Source organism: Bos indicus, chromosome 3 (genome assembly GCF_029378745.1).
Source record: "Bos indicus isolate NIAB-ARS_2022 breed Sahiwal x Tharparkar chromosome 3, NIAB-ARS_B.indTharparkar_mat_pri_1.0, whole genome shotgun sequence".
Taxonomy (NCBI): Eukaryota; Metazoa; Chordata; class Mammalia; order Artiodactyla; family Bovidae; genus Bos; species Bos indicus.
In genome coordinates this window covers 16,051,494-16,074,971 of record NC_091762.1, presented here as the reverse complement: position 1 = coordinate 16,074,971, position 23,478 = coordinate 16,051,494, and the positions used below count along the sequence as shown (strand labels likewise).

General features: G+C 46.3%; 1 protein-coding gene and 1 long non-coding RNA gene across 10 annotated transcripts in view; one reads left to right on the top strand and one right to left on the bottom strand.

Moving 5' to 3' along the window:
* Positions 1-463: 463 nt before the first annotated feature.
* KCNN3 (potassium calcium-activated channel subfamily N member 3) overlaps positions 464-23,478 on the bottom strand; it is a 235,065-nt gene continuing 212,050 nt past the window's right edge. For 8 of the 9 annotated variants that reach the window (XM_070785496.1, XM_070785511.1, XM_070785477.1 and 5 more), the window contains 3 exons: positions 16,725-16,852; positions 15,954-16,023; positions 464-9,280 (listed from right to left, as the gene is read on the bottom strand). In XM_070785496.1, coding sequence (XP_070641597.1) covers positions 8,984-9,280; positions 15,954-16,023; positions 16,725-16,852 — 495 coding nt within the window. In that variant the 3' untranslated portion in view covers positions 464-8,983. The remainder of the gene's footprint in view (positions 9,281-15,953; positions 16,024-16,724; positions 16,853-23,478) is intronic. The other variant, XM_019954337.2, reaches the window with a different exon arrangement.
* LOC139182045 (uncharacterized) lies at positions 16,792-18,461 on the top strand. The gene is made up of 2 exons (XR_011565630.1): positions 16,792-16,885; positions 17,577-18,461. It is a non-coding gene; the product is annotated as an uncharacterized lncRNA (long non-coding RNA).

Genomic DNA, 23,478 nt, shown 5'->3' with positions numbered 1-23,478 from the left:
TTGGCTGGCCATCTTAGAGTCTCACCTGGTTCAGGGAGAGAAATTTCTACTTGTCCTTCTGTGAGTGCTACTAAACAGAAGCAATATTTGTTTGGCTAGTCTCTAAGTCATGTCCAACTCTTTTTTGTGACCCATGGACTGTAGCCCGCCAGGCTCCTCTGTCGATGGGACTTCCCAGGCAAGAATACTGGAGTGGGTTACCATTTCCTTCTCTAGGAGCTCTTCCTGACCCAGGGATCGAGCCCATGCCTTGGTGGGCAGGCAGAATTTTTACCTCTGAGGTACCTGGGAAACCCAAGCAGTATTTGAACCCCATCTCCTACAATTTAGTCTTTCAGATGACAACAAAACCATGCCTAGCTCATAAGGACCAGAGCCTTCTGATGCTGCTGTGTGAAGAGAACTTGGCACTACAGTGAACAAAAGGTTTGCTGTTAAAATGGATTATAATGAAATTACAAAATCACTGTAACCACTTTTACTTAGGCAGTCCTGCAGAGGGAGAACAAAGCCACTGAAACAGAAAAATGGTTCCCGCAAGCAAATTCAGTTTCCTTTTTGGCGACCTGAGAAAGTTGACCACAGTTCCATTCAAAACCTTCAGGCACTTGACTTTTTATATCCTTTACCTTTTTAATAAAAAGTAAAAAACAAACAAAAAAATACATCAATGTCCTGGATAGAACCTCTCTATGTAAAGGTCTCACTGAACAAATAAGCATAGGACCAGACAAAAGAAATGGAGCTGCAAATAGCAATATGATATCTTACGAAGCACTTATATATGTATGTATATGTTATATATGAATGTGCAGGGTATATGTGTGTGCACCTATGTATGTATAAATATGTAAATATTTGCCTACATATGTCACACACACACACATATATTTATACTGACCTCTTTAGATTGAAGTCCAAGGCACTTTTTACAATGAACAGGTTAAAGCCATTAATTCAGAACATAACTGTTTCTGGGTACATATCAATTTATGGCGCCAATATCACAGTTCACACCTTTCCTTGCTTACCTCAGAGTGTCTGGTTGGTGTAACGAATAAGAGACTTGGTTTAAAGAGAGATTAGGAATGTTTCTAGATGGTTAAACTAACTTCTCTTGCTGGTTTCCCCTAGGGAGGAGAGTTCCCACTGATGGGATGCTGAGTTTCTCAAGGGAGGAACACAGATGCAGCTATTTCTGCATTATGCTGAGCAGGGAGCCAGGTGGCATTCCTGGGGACCTGACCCGAGGAACCACCTGATATTCTGATGGCCCTGCCAGCTTTTGCTAAAATGAAAACCTTAAAAAGGTGCTTTGAGATGGCTCAAGGCTAGGAAGCGAGTATTTTTAAAATAAGACTGGGAAAAGACTGCTTCTTTGTATATACCACTTGAGCTATCTGACCTCAAGAGGAATTTTAAGGTGCATTTGTTTTTATCATCATATGGGACCTTTACTTCATCAAAGAATTCTATACATGAGGGTCAAGGAAGAAATAGTTTGATTTTCTGAATAGTAATAATGTTATTTACCATTGCTGTGTGGTCAGGACAGTGCTTACAATTAATATGTACACCACATGGGGACCTTGTTAAAATGCCTAATATGATTAAGTAGGTCTGGGATGGGGCCCGAGATTCTGCATTGCTAACAAGTTCCCAAGTGATGCTAATGCTGCCGATCTGTGGACCACACTTTGACTTAACAACTGTCAGCACATAGCTATATGCCTGAATTACTGTCCAAAGGTCCCATTTTCCCCAAATCAGGAATTTGTATTGGTTTTCTTAGTTCTAGATGGAATAATAACTTTGAGTAGAAAAATCAGAACACTCTCTATAAACGTAGAAGTCTTCGTCTGAGAACAGCTAGAAGGAAAAGCCAAAAGAGACAGTTCTATTTAGTAGCAGGAAAGTATTATGAGACAAATAAATTACCACCAGTACAATCATCAGTCAATTATAAAATTGAGAATAAACTAATTTCCATTACCAAGTGAGTAACTTGCTAAAAACAGGTGCCCAGGAGTTCTGATGGCTTTAATGGAGCTCAGCCAAACATGTAACTGAGGACCAGTATAGAGACTGAGAGAATTCAGCTCAATAAAAATACAATGTGTGCTCAGGTACACACGGCTGTATTTCACATGGATAGCTAACAAGGATAAACTGTATAGCACAGGGAACTCCGCTCAATGTTATGTGGGAAACTGGATGGGAGCGAGTTTGGGGGAGAAGGGATACATGTATATGTACGGCCGAGGCCCTTTGCTGTCCATCTGAAACTATCACCGCATTGTTAATCGGCTCTACTCCAATACAAAATAAAAGGCTCAATGATAAAAACGGAATAAAAAGTGTCTCCAAGTTAGCTCTCAGCCACATGAGCGGATTGAAGCTGGGCATTTAGATATTCCTCTTTCGGATGGCATGAATAACATCACGGAGGCCCCAGCCTTACCTATATTTAAGCTCAAATAAAATGGAAGTGTGAGAGGATTCCAGCCTTTCTCCCAGGAGAAAACCTACTGTTTTGCACTCTCAGTACATCTGTGTGAATTTTCAGAGATTGTGAAGGGAAGAGATACGCTCGGTTGAAGAATCTATCCTGATGCTACTTGGTGTGCACCTGTGCAATATTTTACCAATGTGACAACAAGCAAGGGTCCTCCTCGGGAGGAGGCCACTGATTCCAGGAAACCTTCATTCCATGACCAAATGCATCCTGTTTTCATCTACAAATAGTCCCATGGCCAAAGGAGGGAAGTGAGAAAGTTTACACATGTGTCTCAACTGCTCTATCAGAGAAGGAAGGACATCGATATCATAGTTGCTGAAGTAGAAAATTTGTCACAGTTTTGCCAATAAAGAAAAACATCTTGATGGAAACTCTTTCTTTCCTCCCAGCTAAACTAGCAGAAAAGGAAGCCCAGCTCTTTGCATGTCCTGCCTCCTCCCTTCATTCCCTTAGGAGCTGTCCTCCATGTTGTGGTTAAATGTGTGGAAACCTGGCTCCCTCAAGGAGCCAACTCGGAAAAGCATAACTGCCCGCTGGGCTCTCACTGGGCCCCCAGAGAAATGGAATTCCAATCCCAGTTATACTCTGACACAGAGAAACTTACAATGCCTAGGATTCTGACTCTTTTGTGTCACAGGAGAACAAGACCCTTCCTTATGCCCCATTCTGCCATTGCCAAAGGAAAAACGGATTGGCTGAGTTTGAGACAAATCATTTATGTAACAGGGCCTTTGCATTTAGATAGAAAGAGCCTGCCCTTTAATTAAACTGGCTTTGCACAGCTACTAAAGGAGTGATGGCTTTTAAAATCTCTTCTGAAATGGCTTGAAAGAATTTAGGGTAGAATTAGTCTTCTAAGTGGGGTATAACGTTCTTTTATCTCTATTAGGTCTCAGAGAATTAGAATATGGCAGTTCAGGAGGCTGAGGACTCTTGGTCTGGGTGTCAGGCAGTCACCAACAGTGATGTGTACCCAGAAACAGTCGTTGGGAGGGCAGGTTGACACTGTACCTGCTAAAGACTAATTTGATACAAAATGTTAATTGAAAGTTACAATATATTTTATAATATAGCAATATATTTCATATTTAAAATAAACTGTTATACTTTCTCCTATCATTAAAAAATAGCAAGCAGTACAGAGGCAAGATGCAAATTCATATTGAAGCTCATCTGATTCTGAATATAAACACATCAGTCTCTGAGTTTGCCATGGATATATTTCCTCCATTGACATCCTGCTGCTCCCTCTTGTTGTTCTCTTCTGGTCAGTGCAGAATGGAGAGTCTGGGACCAATACTGAGTTGTTGCGCCATTAAAAAGTGTGTCTGATGAAGGTAGATCAGTCCTGGTTGAGGTTCAAAAACTGAGACAATATGATACAGCTAGAGAATGTTGTTTATTCCCTGTCCTTCTTCTGTGAACTTTGATGTTGGCTGTTCCGATCAGATTGACATTTGATTTGTCAAAAAAAATTTTTTGGCTATAAATTCAGCATCTCTTTGGGATCTGAACTATAGGTTGGTATTGGATTTTGTGCTTTTCCTCCATCAGCTTGGTTGGTCACAACGTCTGTTTTGTCTCAACACATGGTCCAAGCCCAAGAGTACAGCTTCCAGAACACGTTCCTCAGGTGTGTAAACAACTGTGGCAGGGCACTTGGCACCTAGATTTGGAGGTCATACGTTGACGATTTGATAATGGTTTTGTTCAGAGGGAACTCCAGTTCATATTTGGGCATTTCCAGTAATGGCGTAAGGAAAAAGATCACAGTTATTTTTTTTTCTTTATCTATCTGTATATATTTCTATACCATTCCACTGAGAACTTTTTAATAAGCTTCAGTCTATTTTAGGAAAAATCTACATATTACTTGTCTGACAGGAGTTTAGTGTTAATTTCTATTCATGCAGCTTGGCACAAGCTTTCAGGATGAAGAGCAACTCACCTATATTCTACTACCAGAGGCAGACACTTAATATTGCTATCCCTGTAACATTCCTTTCTGAGTGGTATCAGTGATCCCGTTCCCACAACATTTACTTTGGCGGCAGTAGAGAAGGAAGGGATGCTGTCCAGGGTGTCATTAAGCCGACCGACTGCAGCGGAAGGATGGGAAGGGAAGAGGCTGCTCCCGCCTACCAGGAAGCCATCAGGTAGCTGTCTAAGGTACTGAAATCGAATGCGTGCAGAGTCAATAGGGGCAGCAAAATGATGACGTCCGAGCCTTCATCTGCTTCTAAGCAACATCTAGGGAAGTGGGATGACTGCAGAACGGGGGATATATTTTACGATTTAAAAGCAGTAACTTTAAAAGAGTAGTAACCTACTGGTAGTGCAATGACTTCATAGCATCTCAATTTGGTACTGTGATGGTAGCAACATCATGGGTTCTGGAATGAAACACTGATTCTTAATTTGGGCTGCATTGTTTGATGAGGTGCACTCTGAAGGAGGAGAGAGGTCTTGGGACTATGTGCTAATCCCATGCTTCTCTCCCTGCTAATTTCACATAGGTCAATATGTAAGAATTACTTTTTGGTAACTACTGAGTACATTCTGAGGCAACACCAAAGTGTGGACTAGACAGAGTTGGTTTGGGCTGGTGTTGTTGACAATAGTGATTCCATTTTAAAATCTATTGAATACTTCACACTTAAGAATATTAATTGTTGTCTTCATTTTAAGTATAGAGAAATTGAGGTCTGAGGTGGTTATATTCATTGGCCAAAGATGTGGATCCAGTGTTAGATTTTTATTTATTCTGATTCTGTATCTCTAGATTTATTCTCTTCCATCATGATTTATTCATAAGAAATTATAAAATATCAAAGGGGAAAGCCCTAAATGTATTAAAATCATTATTTCTTCAATATTGTTTCTTCCCAGCCTTTAATATACAACAACAGTTTGCACTTGCTCCACACTTTAGAATTTACTTGTGAATACATTTTCTATACCTTCTCACTTACGAGATTATTGTTACACCACTGGTACTTGCTGAGGTCAGAAGTTAGTGGTGATTCAAGGCCTTACCCCTCTTGCTCTTTTGCATTGTATTACACCTTTCTAGAGATATGATGTCATGAAGTTACATATTATGAGGATGGCAAGAGCAGTTCATACACACTTTATGATCATTTATTGATGATGATCACACATATGTGGCCTTTGATCCAATGATGCAGATTTTTATTTGGACTTCAATCTAAGGAGGGGTGAGCCCCTAGTCTGGTATAACTTACCAACTGATGTTCTGTCCTGAAATCCCACTGAGATTAGTGGTCTTAAGTAATCATATACATCCCTGCCTTTACAGTACATGAAGCTATAATATGGCTTAAGCAATGAGAGGGTGGCTCTATATTTTAAATTCAAGTGTCTAGATATTTTAGGGAATATCAGAGTATACTTTGATCTGACATTGAGTTAACAGAAAGATTATAGGAGGGGCTTGGCCACTGGGTCTGACTTCCAGAAGGGGGAAGAACTCAATCAGTTCAGTACTGGAGTGAGGTTACCATAATTAATTGTTTTTTTTCATATAGCCAACTCTTGAGTAGGTAATTAAATCTCCTCTACCACCAAACTTGAAATTACAGGACAAGAAGGTGTAACACGAAAACCCAGCCGGCCCCCTTTCCCATCTGACTGTGATGCTGAGGCTCAGTGGACTTAGCCAAAAGAAGGGCTGTAGGAAGGAAACGGGTGGGTGACATCCTGGATAATCAATACCTAAGTCATCAAAGGTTGATTGTACTTGCAGGAGAATAGGTAACTTCCCCACCTAAAGCTGAAATAGTGCAGAGGAGCAGCGTCCCATTTACCACTGGAGGGTCAAAATGCGAATTAGATCATTTTCTTTTTTTGAAGAGTAAGTACTCTTTTCCCAAGGAGAAAAACCTTACTTAGCTATTGCACTACCAATAGGTCTAGTCACACTACAAACACCTGTGTGTTTCTAGGATACCAGTGACTGCTGTTGCTGAAAGTATCTCCAGACACTCTCTTTGCTAGTGTTGCTAGCTTGGTCATTAGGATTTACCCAAGTGAACAGCGTTAGTGATGGGTTAAAGAAGAGCCACCCACGGACAACAATGGGTCAGTGACAGTCTGCACATACTTTTTGGCAGGAGGCGTAGTGGTGGAATCTTGCATGCCATTTGTTTGAAATTCAAATTAAATCCCTACATGTGCACGTGTGCACACACACACACACACATCATGGGGCTACCTGGGGAATGGGAAGAGTGAGTAGGAATTAAGAGTTGAGGGCTGCAGTTTAGATGATCGCAATTGGCACGCTCAGGTTGACCTGTGAAATGAACTAATGCCACAAAGAAAACACATGGTTATTTCTTCTGCTTATCTGTCTGTTTACACTTTCAGCTGTCACTGAAAACAGGAGCACCATTCTTGGGACATAAAAAAGGATACGGATCTTTTAGATAATCGATAGGTAAAAATAACAAGTAAAAAGAAAAGCCAGCAGTAAGTGTGGCATCTATGGTATACAGAACCACCAAGGAAAATGCTCAAAGGAGTTATTGAGATAAAAGTGAGGCCATCGAGGGAAGAGCAATAGCAATACAAAAAGATAAAAGAAGAAATTTAACAAGAGACCAGGTCTTCTTGAAAGAGTGGCCTTCCTAGGTTGTCTACCTTTTGCTGTCTGATTATTCTCTTGTCCTTAGAAGACCAGGCCCAGAGCTGTACACAGCTAGACTCTGCTCTCAGAAAGGTGATGCTGTCCTGGGATACCCCACAGGACCATCATCCACACCACAGATGACATCCTTCATTTTACCCTAAACAGATGAAATGTTCCCTACAGTATCATTTAAGTCCCCACAAGCAGAAGTCAGAGACCTTGGAATGAGAAATGTGATGACTAGTTGGATGGTTTTCACATCACAAGCATTATGTATAGTTACATGATGGTATGAGAAAAATATCTTGCATCCGGATGCCCTGTCCTCACAATGCCTGTCATACACTGGATCTGGATGTTTCTGGAGCCTCTTGAAGTTGGAGAAGTATTACAATAATTTTTGCACCGAGATAAACGTGGCACAATAGGAATAGGCTACTGACAAATCTATGTCACCTTATCTTACCCACAGTGTTCCCTAAGGGCTCCCTTTATCTTCAGAACCTTCCACTTTGGTGTGGTTTTAGGTCACATAGAAGGGACCACCTGGGTCACTCATCCTCACTTCTCCTCCCAGCTCTCATGTGAGGCCCTTGACACCTTTGTGCTCTTAACATCGGGGGCTGGAAAACTGTTACTGGATAAACATCACTGAACAAACCCCCAGACAATACTTCTATTCATGAAGGTGTCCTGGAGTTGCACCTATTCACACATGTGTGTGCATGTGTGCACAGATCCTCTTCCCCTGCCCTCATATCCACACACCTGATCATGCACTCCCGTGGAACACAGCTTGTTTGGATACGAGATAAAAACTCTGCAGAAGCTGTTATTTTTAGAAGGCTGCTTATCTCTCCAGAATGCCAATTTTGGCTTGTCATTCGTCTCAAAGCAAGCATGGTGTGCCCTGTTTTGTATTTGAAGGGACCTGCGTCTTCAGTGAGGCTCAGAATGTGGCAACACTGGCAAACCCACTGAACTGACAGCACCCACATCCAGATTCAGACCAACTCAACGTGCATTTAGAGAGTGCCTATTGTGTGCAGAGTAAGGTACCAGGTCCCTCTTTACTTGGGTCAAGTGCAAACAAGAGAAGACCTGGGTTGAATGTGGGATGTGTGTGTGTGTGTGTGTGTGTGTGTGTGTGTGTGTGTGTGTGCATGCACACGCTTGCAAATACATGGGTTTATATGAGTATTAATATTGAATGGAGAGTCTGGCTTTTTATTCATCAAATTTTCTTTCAGTCTAAATTTTATGACTGTGTAAGGGATGGGAGGAAAGAACATCTATTTTGGCAAGCTGTGGACAGCTCTCTCTTACTTTTGTCCTCTGGGGACTTCCTTAGACAAAAGGAAAGGAAAGCAGTGGGCTGGAGGACCCCAGGGGTGAGGAACCCATCTCCCAAGCCTGATACCACACCCTCCCCCCAGCGGGACCCACCTCCAGGCTGGCTTCACTGTTGGCTACTTCAGTGCATCTGACCCCCCACCCCTCCCCACGTGAAGACCTGAGATTGAACGTGGATTTCTGTTCTCCACCAACTCTGCAGCAAGGGCCCTGCCAGAGGCGTCGCTTCCTGTCATCTCCTCTTCCTGCTCCCAAGTAGAGGCACCTAAACAGAGATTAGATTTCTGGTTTCAAGGCATATCAAACCAAGCACGCTGAATGAACATGAGTTAGTTAATTAGCTCGGTGTCTCTTCTTTACGATCCCTGGTCTGAAATGTTCCTTGATGGCAAAGTGACCAGGAGAGAGTTGATTTGCATCTTAAGACCTATGGGTAATGCTTCTGGAGTGGGGAGTTTTATTTAGCAACTGCTTGAACTTGTGTATGGGGTCGGGAAGGAGGTGGAGCTGACCCCGATCGGGCTGTCGGAGAGTGGGGTGTGGGTGGTGCCCACTGCCACGCTGACGCCCCGGGCCTCCATGAGGGCAGACAGGAGCTGCTGCTGCTGCTGGCGCAAAGTGTCGGCGATGAGCAGGGGCAGGGAATTGAAGCTGGCGGTGAGGTGCTCCAGCTTAGACTCCAGGCTGCCGATCTGTTTCTCCAGGTCTTCGCTCCGATCATTGAGTTCTGTGATCAAGTCATACATGACATTCTGCATCTGTTTGGGGAGATGGAGAGGTGAGAGGTGGGAAGACAACAGGTCATCACAGGGAATCTGTGATGAGAAAAATGAGATGCTCTGCCAGATGACAATGGAAAGACCACTCTCCAGGGACCAGCTTCCACATCGGCTGTGTCTGCTCTGGCCAAGGATGGAGAAGCCGTTTACTTTCTTAAAGACATGGAGGCTCCTGGCACAGTGATTTTTATGTTGTTATTGTTTTATTACAAAAAGAATGCATATTACCTTTAAAAATATATTAGAAAATAGGTAGGATGGAAAAGCAGCAGCACTTCTGAAATAGAACAAGTCCCTAATGTGTCCTCCGTTTCTAACTGCATCCAACCTCTCAGCTAATACAGCAATGACACCTACTGATTAAAAAGAGAGGGCTCTGAGGCAGGGAGTGGACAATGTAACAGACTCATCATCGGTAGGCCAGGGTTCAAGTACATGTATGCTGCTCACTAACAGTGCACCCTCCCTCAGGTCCCTTAAACACTCTGAACCTTGGTTTCCTTACAAAATAGAAGTTAATAATAACTACACATAGTAATGAAGTCATTGCTCCGCCCCCTGCTCACTTTCAACACCGCCGCCAGAATGTACGATTATCTGAAGAAACTCACTCTGGCCTGAGTTGCAGTGAAAGGGAGCCGCCTTGCAGAGATTATAGCGCCTCTCCTGCCTGGTCAAGAACAGACATTGCCTCAATTTGGGACACCTCTGAAGGGCCAGTCCACCTTGGGAACTGCCGTGGGCCAGTCGAAGACTTTGTCTATCGTATCATGGCTCAGACTTTCTTTCTGCCACGTTCTACCCGCCTCTCTCTCTGACAGGTATGGTCCTGATACTGCCCCCCAGTAAACATCCTGCTCTCGTGCCATCTCCCAGTGTCCTGGGACCCGCCCATCACCAGTACTCACCCCATACACATCCCATGGCCGACAGCCTCACCTCCTCTAAACCTCCCTTAAAAATCACCTCCCCACAGGAGGAAAGGGTGGGACAAATTGAGAGAGTAGCACTGACATATATATACTTCCATGTTTAAAGCAGATACTAGTGGGAAGCTCTGTATAGCATACAGAGCTCATAGCGGTGCTTTGCGATAACCTAGAGGGGTGGGATGGAGAAGGCAATGGCACCCCACTCCAGTACTCTTGCCTGGAAAATCCCATGGACAGAGGAGCCTGGTGGGCTGCAATCCATGGGGTCGCTAAGAGTCGGACACGACTGAGCGACTTCACTTTCACTTTTGACTTTCATGCATTGGAGAAGGAAATGGCAACCCACTCCAGTGTTCTTGCCTGGAGAATCCCAGGGATGGGGGAGCCTGGTGGGCTGCCGTCTATGGGGTCGCACAGGGTCGGACACGACTGAAGCAACGCAGCAGCAGCAGAGGGGTGGGATGGGGGCAGGGGGGAGGCTCTAAAGGGAGGGGATATATGTATGCATATGACTGATTCACGTAGCTATACAGCAGAAATTAACACAACATTGTAAAGCAAGTAGACTCCAATTAAAAAAAAAATCCCCTCCCCTCCCCCACGCCCCTGTTAATAAGGCACCTTGTCCCCACTCCACTCCTGACCCGCTAACCCTGCTCAATGCTTTCCTTTCTTTGATGCTGTCTTCTAATACACTAACTATCTGCTGTTTCTTTTGCATATTGTCTGCCCTCTCCCACTAGAATGAAATCCCCTCCAGGGCGGAGACCTTTGCCTATTGTGTTCACTGACGTGTCCCAAGGACTTAAAATAGTATCTGGCACATAAGAGATGCTCAGCTAACATTTTTTGAAGAATAAATATTCATAGATGTGCCTAGCAAGGGGATCTGTTGCACATGGTCAGCACCAAAAGCTGTTGGTAGAACTAGTGAATGAATGAAGTGCTGTCTCAGGGGGAAACCTCTGCCCTTCCATTCTTCAGCCAATGTAAAAGGTTAACTGATGGGAGAAGACCTCTTGTACCACAACTTATTTCCATATAACTAGAAGATTTCCCAGTGTTTCCTGCTGAGACCTGAGTGGCTGAAGGAAAGGAGAGAAGAGTCCCGTGGGGGCCCAGCCCAGGGCCCACCTCTGGAGAGCAGGTGCTCAGGAAGTTTTTGTGAATGAACCCTGAACGAGGTTGTGAGAGCAGGAGAGCAGACATGGAGTACCTCCAGGGAACTGCAAATAAAATACAACTTGAGAGTAATAAACTCGTCTTCTGGGCCTGAAGTATAAACCAGGTCAGCGGAATACTAAACAAATGCAACTCACTCCAAGTGCGCCATCTTCCGTTCTACCTCTGTTCTCTGCCAGTGCTCCTTATCCCTAGGAGAGGCCGTTCACTCACGCTGTTCCCACCTGAAACCCGGGCACCATCCTCTCCTGGCCCCCTTCTCACCAGTACAAAGTCCTGCCCACTGCACATCTAATGATCCCGCAAATGCAATTCATTCAACTGAAATGAAACCACTTTTGTTCCATTCACTACCACCATGGTTCTGACTCTACTCTTATCAGGCAACTTTTTGGTTATAATTTGGCTTCCTGGGTTGGTCTGTAGGGACTTTATCAACATGACAGTCACATTTCTCCTTGGAAATTAACAAGTGGCATTAGACTTGGGAGCAAGATTCTTGGGAGACTTCAGGAACACATTGTTGGGTGTTTCTGTGGCTGCATAGAGAAGGCAATGGCACCCACTCCAGTACTCTTGCCTGGAAAATCCCATGGACGGAGGAGCCTGGTGGGCTGCAATCCATGGGGTCGCTAAGAGTCGGACACGACTGAGCGACTTCACTTTCACTTTTCACTTTCATGCATTGGAGAAGGAAATGGCAACCCACTCCAGTGTTCTTGCCTGGAGAATCCCAGGGACGGGGGAGCCTGGTGGGTTGCCGTCTATGGGGTCTCACAGAGTCGGACACGACTGAAGCGACTTAGCAGCGGCAGCAGTGGCTGCAAGGGCAGAGCTGGGTTTGCGGTTGCTTTGTACCCTCCAAGCCTCACCTGCAGGTACTGTGGCTCTGGTCATTTGCCAGTGACACTCTGATCCTATTTCACCTGAAATTTCAAGTTACTCCAGGAAGATGCAGAAACCATGGGTGCAGGCAGGGGCCAAGGGAATAGGAAGTGAGGCGAATGAAAAAAGAGTTAGAGGTGGCAAAATGTGAGAAGCCAGAGGGGAGATAGGAGAAGGGGCATTGAGAGTGTAGTGATACCTTCCCAGAGTTTCCCTGGTGGCACATGGTAAAGAACCCACCTGCCAATGCAGGAGGTGCAGGAGACGTGGGCTCAAGCCCTGGGTCGGGAAGATCCCCTGGAGGAGGAAATGGCAACCCCTTCCAGTATTCTTGCATGGGAGACCTCATGAACAGAAGAGCCTGGCAGGCTACAGTCCATGGAGTTGCACAGAGTCGGACATGACTGAGCAACTAAGCACGCACGCGCGATACCTTCCCACCAGGAAACTGGCTGCAGCCCCAGAAGGAATGAGGCAGCTGTGACTTCTCCAGGGCAGGACTCTACTGTGGCCCTCTCGGAGGAGAGGGTGTTTAGGGGTGGCAGTGCTTCCTTTATTAATTAACATTCACAGAAGCTCCTCAAGGTGCATGTTCTTCCCGGAATGTACAAAACCACAAATGGATTTGCCTGCAGGGGCACCCTGGCGAGCTCTGGACTGAGTCTGGGCCCCTGGGTCCCAGCCCCAGCATGGCAGCTCGCCAACAGACCGAACTTGGGATGGTCTCTTTGTTCCTTGGGATCTTGGTTTCCTCATCTAGATTTCTAATCAGAACTACCGGGTGCAGAACCATTATAGTTTTTGGAGCATTTTCACAGATATCACCTTATCTGATCAGTTGAGCCTCAGATGTGGGGAAGGAGTTTTACATCTCAATGGAAGACACTGAAGCTAGGTATAAAGAGCCCCAGCACACACACCCCTCCCCGGCCCCCCAACTCTGCCACCTTACAAGAGAGCTCTTCTGTAGAGCAAGTGATATTTGGAGGCCACATGCTCTTTTCTGAATCTCGAGAGGACCACAGGACAGGGGTGGGAAGTGGTGAGCTGGGCGGACAAAGCGCAGAGAGGAAAGGAGAGAACACCGTGTTATTATTGTCTCCCCTGTTTTGTTGCTTGGCGACAAGATGCCAGGGGGGAATGTGGACCAGTGTGAAAGATGCTAGGCTGCTGCCAGGACCTTGGCTGAGCCTCCTGGGAGGAAAGATGAAGCGTGGCAGAGTTCACACCACCCCTGCAGCCCAGCAGACACCTTCCCTTAACCCTTTCCTCCACAGCCTTTCTTTCCAGTTATCGATGGTTTAGTTTTCCCACCCAGTTTCTGTGAGCCTCTTTCCAATTAATGGAGTTTGCTTCACCCAGTCTGCTCTGCAGGAGCCCCATCTCTGTGATAGGCAGTGACTGACAATGAAGAAATGCAGGCTTGAAAGTCCAGGGTGTCCACTATTTCCAGGAGAACTCTAGCCACAGAGTGTCCTACCAGGTGACAGAGGCAGAAATACGGCTACTTGTTAAAGAAATATCTTGGGGCTTGGTGACCATTCCTGCATCCCCCAGCGTGGGTTCCCCAGCCATGTTTGCCTTACCTGACCCTCCTCCTGGCCTCAGGTGATTGGTCCGAGGGTGAACATGTGCCCCAAATTGGCCAGCAATCTCATCCCTTCTGAGAATTTAGAATTAAGACCAATAGGAGGCCAGTCAATTTGTCTTTGCCTGTGGCTAGAACTAGAACATGGACTCTCTGGATAGGGGCCTGCCAGGGAGACAAGGGGCATAGAAAGTTGTCAGGAAATGGGGGAGAGGAAGAAAGAGAGAACTGATGCAGGCACTTGAACACGAGAGAGAAGAGAGGGTGGGCACCTATTTCCTGGGGTGAGGTCCACTTCTGGTTAGTTCTTTCCTGAAGTCTAACCACATGCCTGCCCTGAGGTTCTGCCTGGAATGAGACTTCCTTGTATTCTTAAACACCTACATTTTTAAACCTACTTCCAAAGGGTTTCTGACACTAGGAGCCAAGAGTGTTGAGCAACGCACGCTAGACCCTGGTGAGGGGTTCCCTTCTGCATTCGGGCATTCCATTCACATTCTTGCCTCCTCCAGGCTCGCAGGAAACCTCAGTCTACCTCAGCACCCCCTGCAAAGACAAACAGGCCTGTGGGCTTCTCCCAACCCATGCCAGCCACACATTCCCTGATTAAAGTCCTCCCAAGCTTGGGAGATCCTTTCTCTGGCCTGATCCCTTCATTGAACAAGGCACTGCACGTGGCCCAGGAACCGGCAATTTCTCTGATTACACCCTCTTTTCAAAGGGGGTTTAATTTGCCTGAGGGAGTTTCTCTTGCTTACTCAAGGAACGTGTTCCGTGATGATAATTGACATCTGCTGGAATGTTCTGCCAGCCTGGCCCTGGGCTATACGCTTGACATACAATTTCTATCAAGAGGCAATGAGGAGGAGGAGCTGAGGAGGGGAGGTCCTTTCTTCAGTGGCGCCTACACTCAGCTCTGCCAGCGGTGCAGCCTCCGATTCTTTCAGTCCAGAGATTCGCAAAAGGAGCGAGTTTCTTTACAGTATTTGTGGCAATTCAGGGCCAGAAATGCAGAACGACTGTAGGGCTCTGAAAGGAGGGCTCTCTTCTTTGGCATCTTCATGAGGTAGAAAGAAATGCACCTCCCCCCGCTCCTGACTGGGGGCCAGAAAAGCTTGAGCTGTGAGGACTGAAGGATGCAGGAAAATGAGCTTACGATTATAACCACAAATCAGAAGGATCCTTCTAGGTGTGACCTAGACCAGCAGCATCGCCATCATCACCATTTGGTCTTATCAGTGAGCTTCACCCTGTGCAGACTCAGTGTACAGCTAATCAAGCAACGCACTGAACGGACTTCAGTTCAGATCAGTCGCTCAGTCGTGTCTGACTCTTTGCAACCCCATGAATCGCAGCATGCCAGGCCTCCCTGTCCATCACCAACTCCCGGAGTTCACTCAGACTCAACGTCCATCGAGTCGGTGATGCCATCCAGCCATCTCATCCTCTGTCGTCCCCTTCTCCTCCCGCCCCCAATCCCTCCCAGCATCAGAGTCTTTTCCAATGAGTCAACTCTTAGCACAGTCCATCAATTCCCAGCAAAGCCTGACCTAAGCTATAGAATTGAAGGAACACACGCCAGGTTTTCAAAGTCAATAACACACACTGCTGCTGCTGCTGCTAAGTCGCTTCAGTCGTGTCCGACTCTGTGCGACCCCATAGACGGCAGCCCACCAGGCTCTGCCGTCCCTGGGATTCTCCAGGCAAGAACACTGGAGTGGGTTGTCATTGCCTTCTCCATTGTGTGAAAGTGAAAAGTGAAAGTGAAGTCGAGTCCAACTTGTAGCGACCCCATGGACTGCAGCCTACCAGGCTCCTCCATCCATGGGATTTTCTAGGTGAGAGTACTGGAGTGGCTTGCCATTGCCTTCTCCGATAACACACACTAGTAGCTTGCAAATGTCAAGAACTTGAACCTAGATTATTTTTTAAGGAAGGAGAAAGTGGCCTTAACTTTCCTGGTCTGTCCCGTTTAGCCATGGCCACTTCCTCACAGCCACACCTGAGCAGATGAAAGGCCAGCGTCTGAGAACCCTTTATGAGGTCTTTGGATTCTGCCACTCACCTTGGAAAGGTCCACCAGGGTGTTGGCTTGGTCACTCAGCTTCCTCTGCTCCATCTTGACGCTCCTCAGTCTGTGGGAAACAGTCGTAAGAGCCATACTCTTTAAGTGCATGCTGGGTTCACCCCACCAGCTGATTCCACATCCATGTCAATTCATCTGGTTTTGGAACCCAGCCCAGGACCTTAAACATGGGTGACAACTGACCAGAATCAAGGGCTTGGCAGGTCCCCAAGAAAGCAAACTCATCTCCATGGATGCTTGCCTCTAGTCACTATAGCTTGCCCACCACTCTCAGATCATGTCCCAGCTTCCATGCCTTTATCAAGGCTGTGCCTTCCACCTTGAAGGTCTTATGCTCAGCCTTTCAGGGTTTCCCGAAACTTCCAGGTCAGACTAAACGTTTTCATCCTCTACTTTTAAAACTCCACTATACTTTTTAAAATACTTAGCTTATAGAAAGCACTGATCACAATTTGCTCTGCTTCCAGTTGTAATGTGATGTATGTGTGCATATGTACCCTGTGAGAGCTCCCTGAGGCTCTTATCTAGTTTTTACCTTCCATGGCAGCCTGTCCAATGTCTGGCAGGGGCAGGTGCAATAAATGAATAAACAGACTGATCTGGATCCAGTTCACCACCCCCTGTGCTTGTTAAGTGGAACAGAATAGCTCTCTCCCGCTCCTCTAAGCGTGTGAGCGGACACCGGCGGGGCATGGGGCCCGCCGCTCCTCCATTGGTCAGCTGGCGGCCTGGCCGCCCGGGCACACTCACTGGTGGATAGCCTGCAGGAACTTCCTCTGGTGCTTCCTGACTTTGGCGTGGTCAATCTTCTTTAGCAGCTTTGTGTGTTTGTAGATTAGCCACGTTTCCCGAAGGACATTGGCTGCAGCATTCTTGATCTAAGGAAAAGCAAATAAGCAGGTGACTATCAGGTGAGTGTTCCTAGCTTCACATGACACGTGTTGGGGGGGCGGTCTGCCGAGAGAGTCGATTTGGCAAGGAAATGAGTCTGCAATGATCTTTTTCCTTAATCAAAGCATGAACTCTCAGAAAGGATGATGAAAATTCATCTCTCATTAATCCTGTATTGGACACAGTAGACTGGAGGCTGAAGTTAAGGAGTGCCTTTTTCTCTTAATTATTTTGGGACTGCCTCTCCTCTGCTGTTGCTATATTTAGATAGGCTGCCTTACCGAGGCCTGGAGGCCTGGGGTACACTTTGAATAGATAAATATGTACCACTGCTGCCCTTGGATGCAGAGTCCCATGCTCTACACGGGATTTTTATTTAGTGCACACGGCACATCTCTTGGATTCTGAGAGTAAACAGATTTCCTATCAGCTAGAGATTGTATTTCTTTAAAAATCGTTTAAAATGTAACTAAAATTTATTTTTAAAAATGTAAAGGTTACTTTCCACTTGCAGTTATTACAGAACATCAGCTCCACTCCCCACGCTGTCCTCTATGTCCCTGAGCCTATCGTACACTCAGGAGTTTGTATCTCCCACTCCCCGGCTGCTACGTCACCCCCCTGCCTCCCCACTGGGAACCACTAATTTGTTCTCTTTATCTGTGAGTCTGCGTTTTTTTGTTATATTCACTAGTTTGTTGTCTTTTTCAGATTCCACGTGTAAGTGATATCATACGGTGTTTGTCTTTCTCTGTCTGACTGATTACCCTTCAGCTGCAGATTTTACAAGGCCTCTTTGAGGAAATCTTTCCCACCAAATGGAGCTCTAGGTATCAACAAGTCCATTGTTTCCTTTCCCAAATGGCCCAAATCAGTTACACTGCAACTTCACATATAATTGGCATAAAACTGACATCATTTCCAAGAAGGGTCTGCAAATCAGTGAAGATATTTTGGTGTGAAACCAGAGCTGCTTCCTTCCGCAGGCTGGCTCCTTCTCTGTACTGCAGTCACACGTTTCCACATATGACGCTGTCATCTGTTGACATGGAAACCACTGATATCATCCAGCTCACGATGGAACTGAGACATATCAATGGCATCCAGATGGCAGGGGACAAAGTTTTAATCCAAACACAGACATCTTGAGCAATTAGTAACAAGAGCAAGAGGAAACATTTCTTATTAAGCACACGCTAAACAGATTTTTGATGAACTGTTCCCATTTCCATCAGCCATGCACACTGGCACAGGCCCACAGGCCCAGGGCCTGGAAGTAAGTAGGCCAGCCTAGTAGAAATCAGGTTACTAGCCAGAAAAGATTTTAATAAAATTGGAGAGTACAGGCCTGCTTCTTCAGACTGACATCAACAGATGGGACGTTGTTAAAATACTGAGACGTGTGGGAAGGCTTAGGAAACATTGTTTTGTAGGCTGATAACTTTTGTGTGTGTGTTTAAAAAATTTATTACGAAGGCTGGATCATATTTTTCATTGGCGCTGAAGTGATGTTCTAAAAGAACAGCTAGGTCTTCTCAGAAATGTCTAAGTGACATAAATACTGCTTTTCTGCTCAGTAAAAATCTCCCATGAAAATGGTTTTAAATGACTTAATTGCCCACCTCTGGCACTTTCTTGCCTGAGAGGAAGCAGGTGGTGGTAAGTGGAAGCTGGAAACGGTGAGTGTCCAGGTGAGGAGGGGGGAAGAAGAGGTGGGGGTCATCACGGGGGTTCTCTTCAGGGGCTAGAGTGGACGTCAGCCTCCTGGCAAAAGAGGAAGCATAGAAGGGAGGGCCTCTTTGTGGAGGGCCTCCTCTCGCCGCCCGTCTGTAGGGAGAGGGCAACTTGACAGGTGGTTTCTTCAGTTTTCCGAGGCGTGTAGCATCCTAGGAGAGCCTCCCAGAAGAATAGGAGGGAAAAGCCTGCCGCAGCATTCAGGGTGACTGGCAGAGCCCCACTTATTCAAGTCTCATCCCTGGAACACTAATAAAGGCCCGGACCATCAGCGTGGATGAGCCCCTGACATCGGTCTCTGTGATGGTGGGGCACCAGTACTGGAAAGTGGAAAACCTGCAGGTAAATCCTTGTTCTGCCAGTTTAGGAGTAAGTGCTTAATTATCCATAAGATGGGAAAAGTAAATCCTTACCTTAAGGGTTGTTTTGAGGCCCCTAGGAGGCAATTACCATGGTGCTGATGGTGCTAAGAGTGAACATTTACTGGGCACTTATGTGCAAATGCATTTAATCTCACAACAACCCTCTCAGGCAGGTACTCATATTATCCCCATTTTACAGATGAAGACACGGAGGCACAGACGAAGACCATAAAGTTATAAATGGCAAACTGAGTCAATGCGAATTTAAGTGTTATAGAAACTGTAAAGTACCGGAAAGATGTTAGTTATCATCATCTGGCCCAAATTCCCACTGAGAATATGAGGAAATGGCAGTTCCAGAGATAGATAGGATGTGAGGATCAGAATCCCACAGCTAGCTAATGGCAGAGTCAAAACAAGAGCCAGGTCCAAAAAGACCATAAGGTTTTCACGTGGTCTGAAGAAAGACCTGACGAGATGTCATCTCTACGCAAACAAAATTATTTCCTGTTTTCCAGGATCAAGGAACTGGAAAGGACATTAGATTTGTTTTTAATCATCCCGGCCCTCACTTAGCATATGACAGCACAGGGAGTCCAGGTCCTGCACTTAACTTCAGCCCAAATATAAGGTACTAAACCCACAGCACAGCCTGGGTAGCTGAGCGAAGCAGTCACAGCGTCTTTATGGGTTTGAACAGGAGGCCCCCGCGTATTCGGGAAAGCGATGTTAAATGCGAGCCTTGGTGCTGACTCTGAATTAATTGTCAGCAAACAGCCTGGCACAAAGCTAAGTAGATCAATATCTGCAAGAGAAAAAGAAATAGGCTTTTAACTGCACTGTGCTTTCCCGAGTCGACAGTAAATGCTATTGTGACCAGGTTCTCCCTCCAATTCCCCTGGCTGATTGCTTTGGGCATCACTGAGGTGGGAAGCGGCAGAGGTCGTGTGCACCTCCTGGGATTCCCTGAGCTTCCCAGGGTTCCCAAGCACTGTTTCATGATGGGGGTTTGGGTACCTACTGAGCGCTCCTGATGGGCAGGGGCATCAGGGCCCAAAGATACTCTGGGGGTGAGACTGGGTGGGTCAGGGAACTGGGAAGGTCTGGGTAAGCTTGGCCATGATCTGATGGACTCAGGAATAGTTAGAAGAGGGTTGTTTGTGCATGAAGACTGGCTATTCCATCCCCCAAATCCGTAGTACGTGAGCTAATTGTTTCTGTGGGTCCATTCATTCTCTCCCCAAAACTGTGTGTTTTCACTCTGATGGTGGCCAGAGAAAAGGCTCAGTGACTTATATACTGCAGGGAGGGCTCAAAAATTCATGGGCCTGGGCAAGAAAGTCGTCCAACTAAGATCCTGCATATAGCACCGACAGCTAACATCCACTGAGTGCTTACTATGTGCCCGGCTCTGTGCTCAACACTTTATGTTTATGTTGCTCCACTGGCCCTCAGAAAAACCTCACAAGGGGATGAATGAACGATCACCTTCACTTCGGACCAGTTGGGAAAGCTCTCTGAGACTCAATTTTCTTATTCATTCCTTCCCAAATCATTTACCACACCCCAAAGACAGGGCTCACACTGTTCTAGGAAGTAAGAATCCTGGGAGGCACAAACCAATAGCCTTTCTGCCCTCAGGGAGCTTCTAATCCTGTGGGGCCAGCATGCCCTGTAGCTGCAGCACAGAAGGGTGCTACAGAGTGATGTAAGTTCTGACCTGTGAAACGGGATTGCAGGGTTGATTCAACGAGAATGCACTTCAAACACTTAGCACAGAGCCTGGCTGCCCGGCACCTTCGTACCTGGTGCCTTACTGATGCTCTTCCCCTGCAACAAATGTCAGCTTCTTCCTCCACCTCCAGTGAAAGAAAACACAGAACACATATGTCTGTTCCTTGAGCTCTTGGCTGTATTATACATGTCCATAACTTACTCTGGCCGCCTCTCTGCAGGGTAATCTGCTCCTCTGTGTTATGTGGGAGAGGGGCTGGTTGTTGCAGGAGGAACGTGTGAGGCGGGAGGAGAAGCACCCTTCTTGCCTGCCTCCCCATGCTTCCAGCAGCCACAGGGAGTCCTGGGAGAGTAATTCCAGGAGCCCTATTGGTGGGGCCCTCAGAGAAGAAATATTAGCATGCCCACAAGGCTGCCAGCACTCCATCCCAGGGAGAGGGTGTTTGCACCTGGCAGATGGATAAGCGGGAAAGGAGGAAGGCAGGAGGGCAGATCAGGCCTGGCAAGAAGCTGTGACTTGGACTTCAAGAGGTTCTAGAGGTTGAACGTAGATGAATAAATCTGAATGGATGGTAACATCCCAATCTGAGAGCCCTCAGGTCAGGCCTGTCTTCAGATGCTCCACTGAAGTTGTCCATTATGCCCCAACATCCCCTCTTCTGCATCCGCCACCCTGACTCTCCACCCCACCCCACACTGCCTGCTGGCTTCCTGCGGCTGCCATCTCTTTCCTTTCCCTGCTTACACTCACTCTCCTTCCTCCCCATCTTACTCCACATTCCCTTTTCAGGCTCCTCTGTCTGCCTCGCCCAGAAGCCCTCACGGAACACTAAGAAATGGGGGCTCCTGTGGCTGGCAGGACACTGGGGCTGGGAGCAGGCAGGACTGTGCTTCCATGTTCAAAGCTGGAGTCTGGTCTCTCCCCAGAGCAACACGGTCCTGAATCTGTGGATTCAGCAGGCTAGTTCCATAATGCTATTAATGTGATGCTCAGCTTGTTTGGAGGTAAACTGGCTTTTTCTTCCAGCAGACCTGGGACCCTCACCACTATTCTGAATTCCAAGGAACTAACTGTTCTGGGAAACCCACTGGGTTATGGCTGGAGAGCTGCCTACCAGCCTGAGAACAAACAGCAGCCCTGGCTGGGACCCAGCTCACGGCATATGGCTGGGGGGCCCCCTCGCCTATCTCTGGGCCTGAGAGGCTCATCCCTGAGAACCTTCCAGCTCAAAAACTCAATGTTCCTATGACTATTGTTAAAGAAAAACTGTACCCAATCTGTCTGAGACAGAACTTTAGTGGGTGATATAATTTATAATTCCCTTCTGGGGACAATTAGCATTCCTGATAACTGCTCAATTGATTATCTGACTAATTCTTAAAAGATTAAGACCTGTTCTGGGAATCCACTTGTGGGTCCTACCGGCTGTCAGCCAGGAATCTAGTGTCCTTTGCCAGATTTTCTGTACCCAGTATAATAATGACTACAATTGTTTCTTCTGATAAAAGACCCCTTCTCTGAGTAAACCTTTGAATTAGCCTCCTGGAAAAAAATTTTTTTTTTACCCAGCAGGATTGTGATAAAACTTTGACACATGCTTGTAATTAAAGAAAAATTCCCTTTAGCACTGATCAGTAGGTTCTGGGGGGCTAAGAAAGGTTTTTGAGCAGGTTGGTGGCATGTGCAGAGCTAAGTCTCAGCATCTAAGAAGAGTCACCAGGATAAAGTACAGGATGACTTGGGCAAGGGAGGTCCAGGTGAGATGAGAAGGTAGCAAGCAACTGAAATGGCACAAGGCTGAGATGGTGGCTTGAAGTATGGTGCCCAGAGGACCTGGAGAGGCTGATTTAGCCAGGTGGAATCAGATTCCGAAGCTGTTTGGACCCCTGTGGGTACCAGAGCAGAGAGGAGTCAGAGATGCTGCTAAAATTTCAGACCTGGAGACTGGAAGAATGATGATGTCATTAATAGGGAAGTCAGGAGAAGACACTAGTGTTAGGAAGATACAGGTTTGGTTTTTGTCTTACCCATTGACTTCAGGGGGAAACGTACTTGGATGAAGTATTTGAGGCAGGAACCCTTCATGGAAAGAATGAAGAGATAACAGTCCTCAGCCGGTGCCACCACACCATGGAGGTGTCTGCAGATTTGATGTGGAGAGTGGGCGTGGCAAACAGAACATCTCCTGGTACCTCTTAAGCCAAGTGTGTACATGGGCAGCTACCTTGCTCTTTAGAAAGGAGAGGTGCTCTCAGAGGACAGGCAGTAAGTCTGAGGGCAGGGACTATCTCCTATTCATCTCGGTGTCCTCAGAACACAGGGTGTGGTGTCCAGCTGCAATGGATGTGTTTCATTGCATAAAACAGAGACATGGGGATGTGCAGTGTTGCGTGGGAGAAAAGATGAGGATCTAGGATCTTCTTTATAGTCTCTCTGTGTGTAATTTACATATATATTATCTAGTAGCCCAGAAGTTAGCAGTAAATTGTAATTCGAGATTAACAATGGCAGTAACACTGCAAAGTCCACATGGGAAGATCCGACTGCATTAAATACAGAAATGATGTTGCGCCCAGGGTTGACAAGTTATACAAGTGAGAGAAGAAAAGTCATGTGACTCTGAAAACCAGAAAATGAGTTTGGACCCTGTGCTATCAGACCACCACCCTACCTGCCCCTGCCTCCCTGGGAAATAAATGAATAAAAATAGTGTGACTCTAATGGTAAAAAGGCTGGGCTGAAGGCTTTATTACCAATAAAGACTAGAACAATTTGAATATTT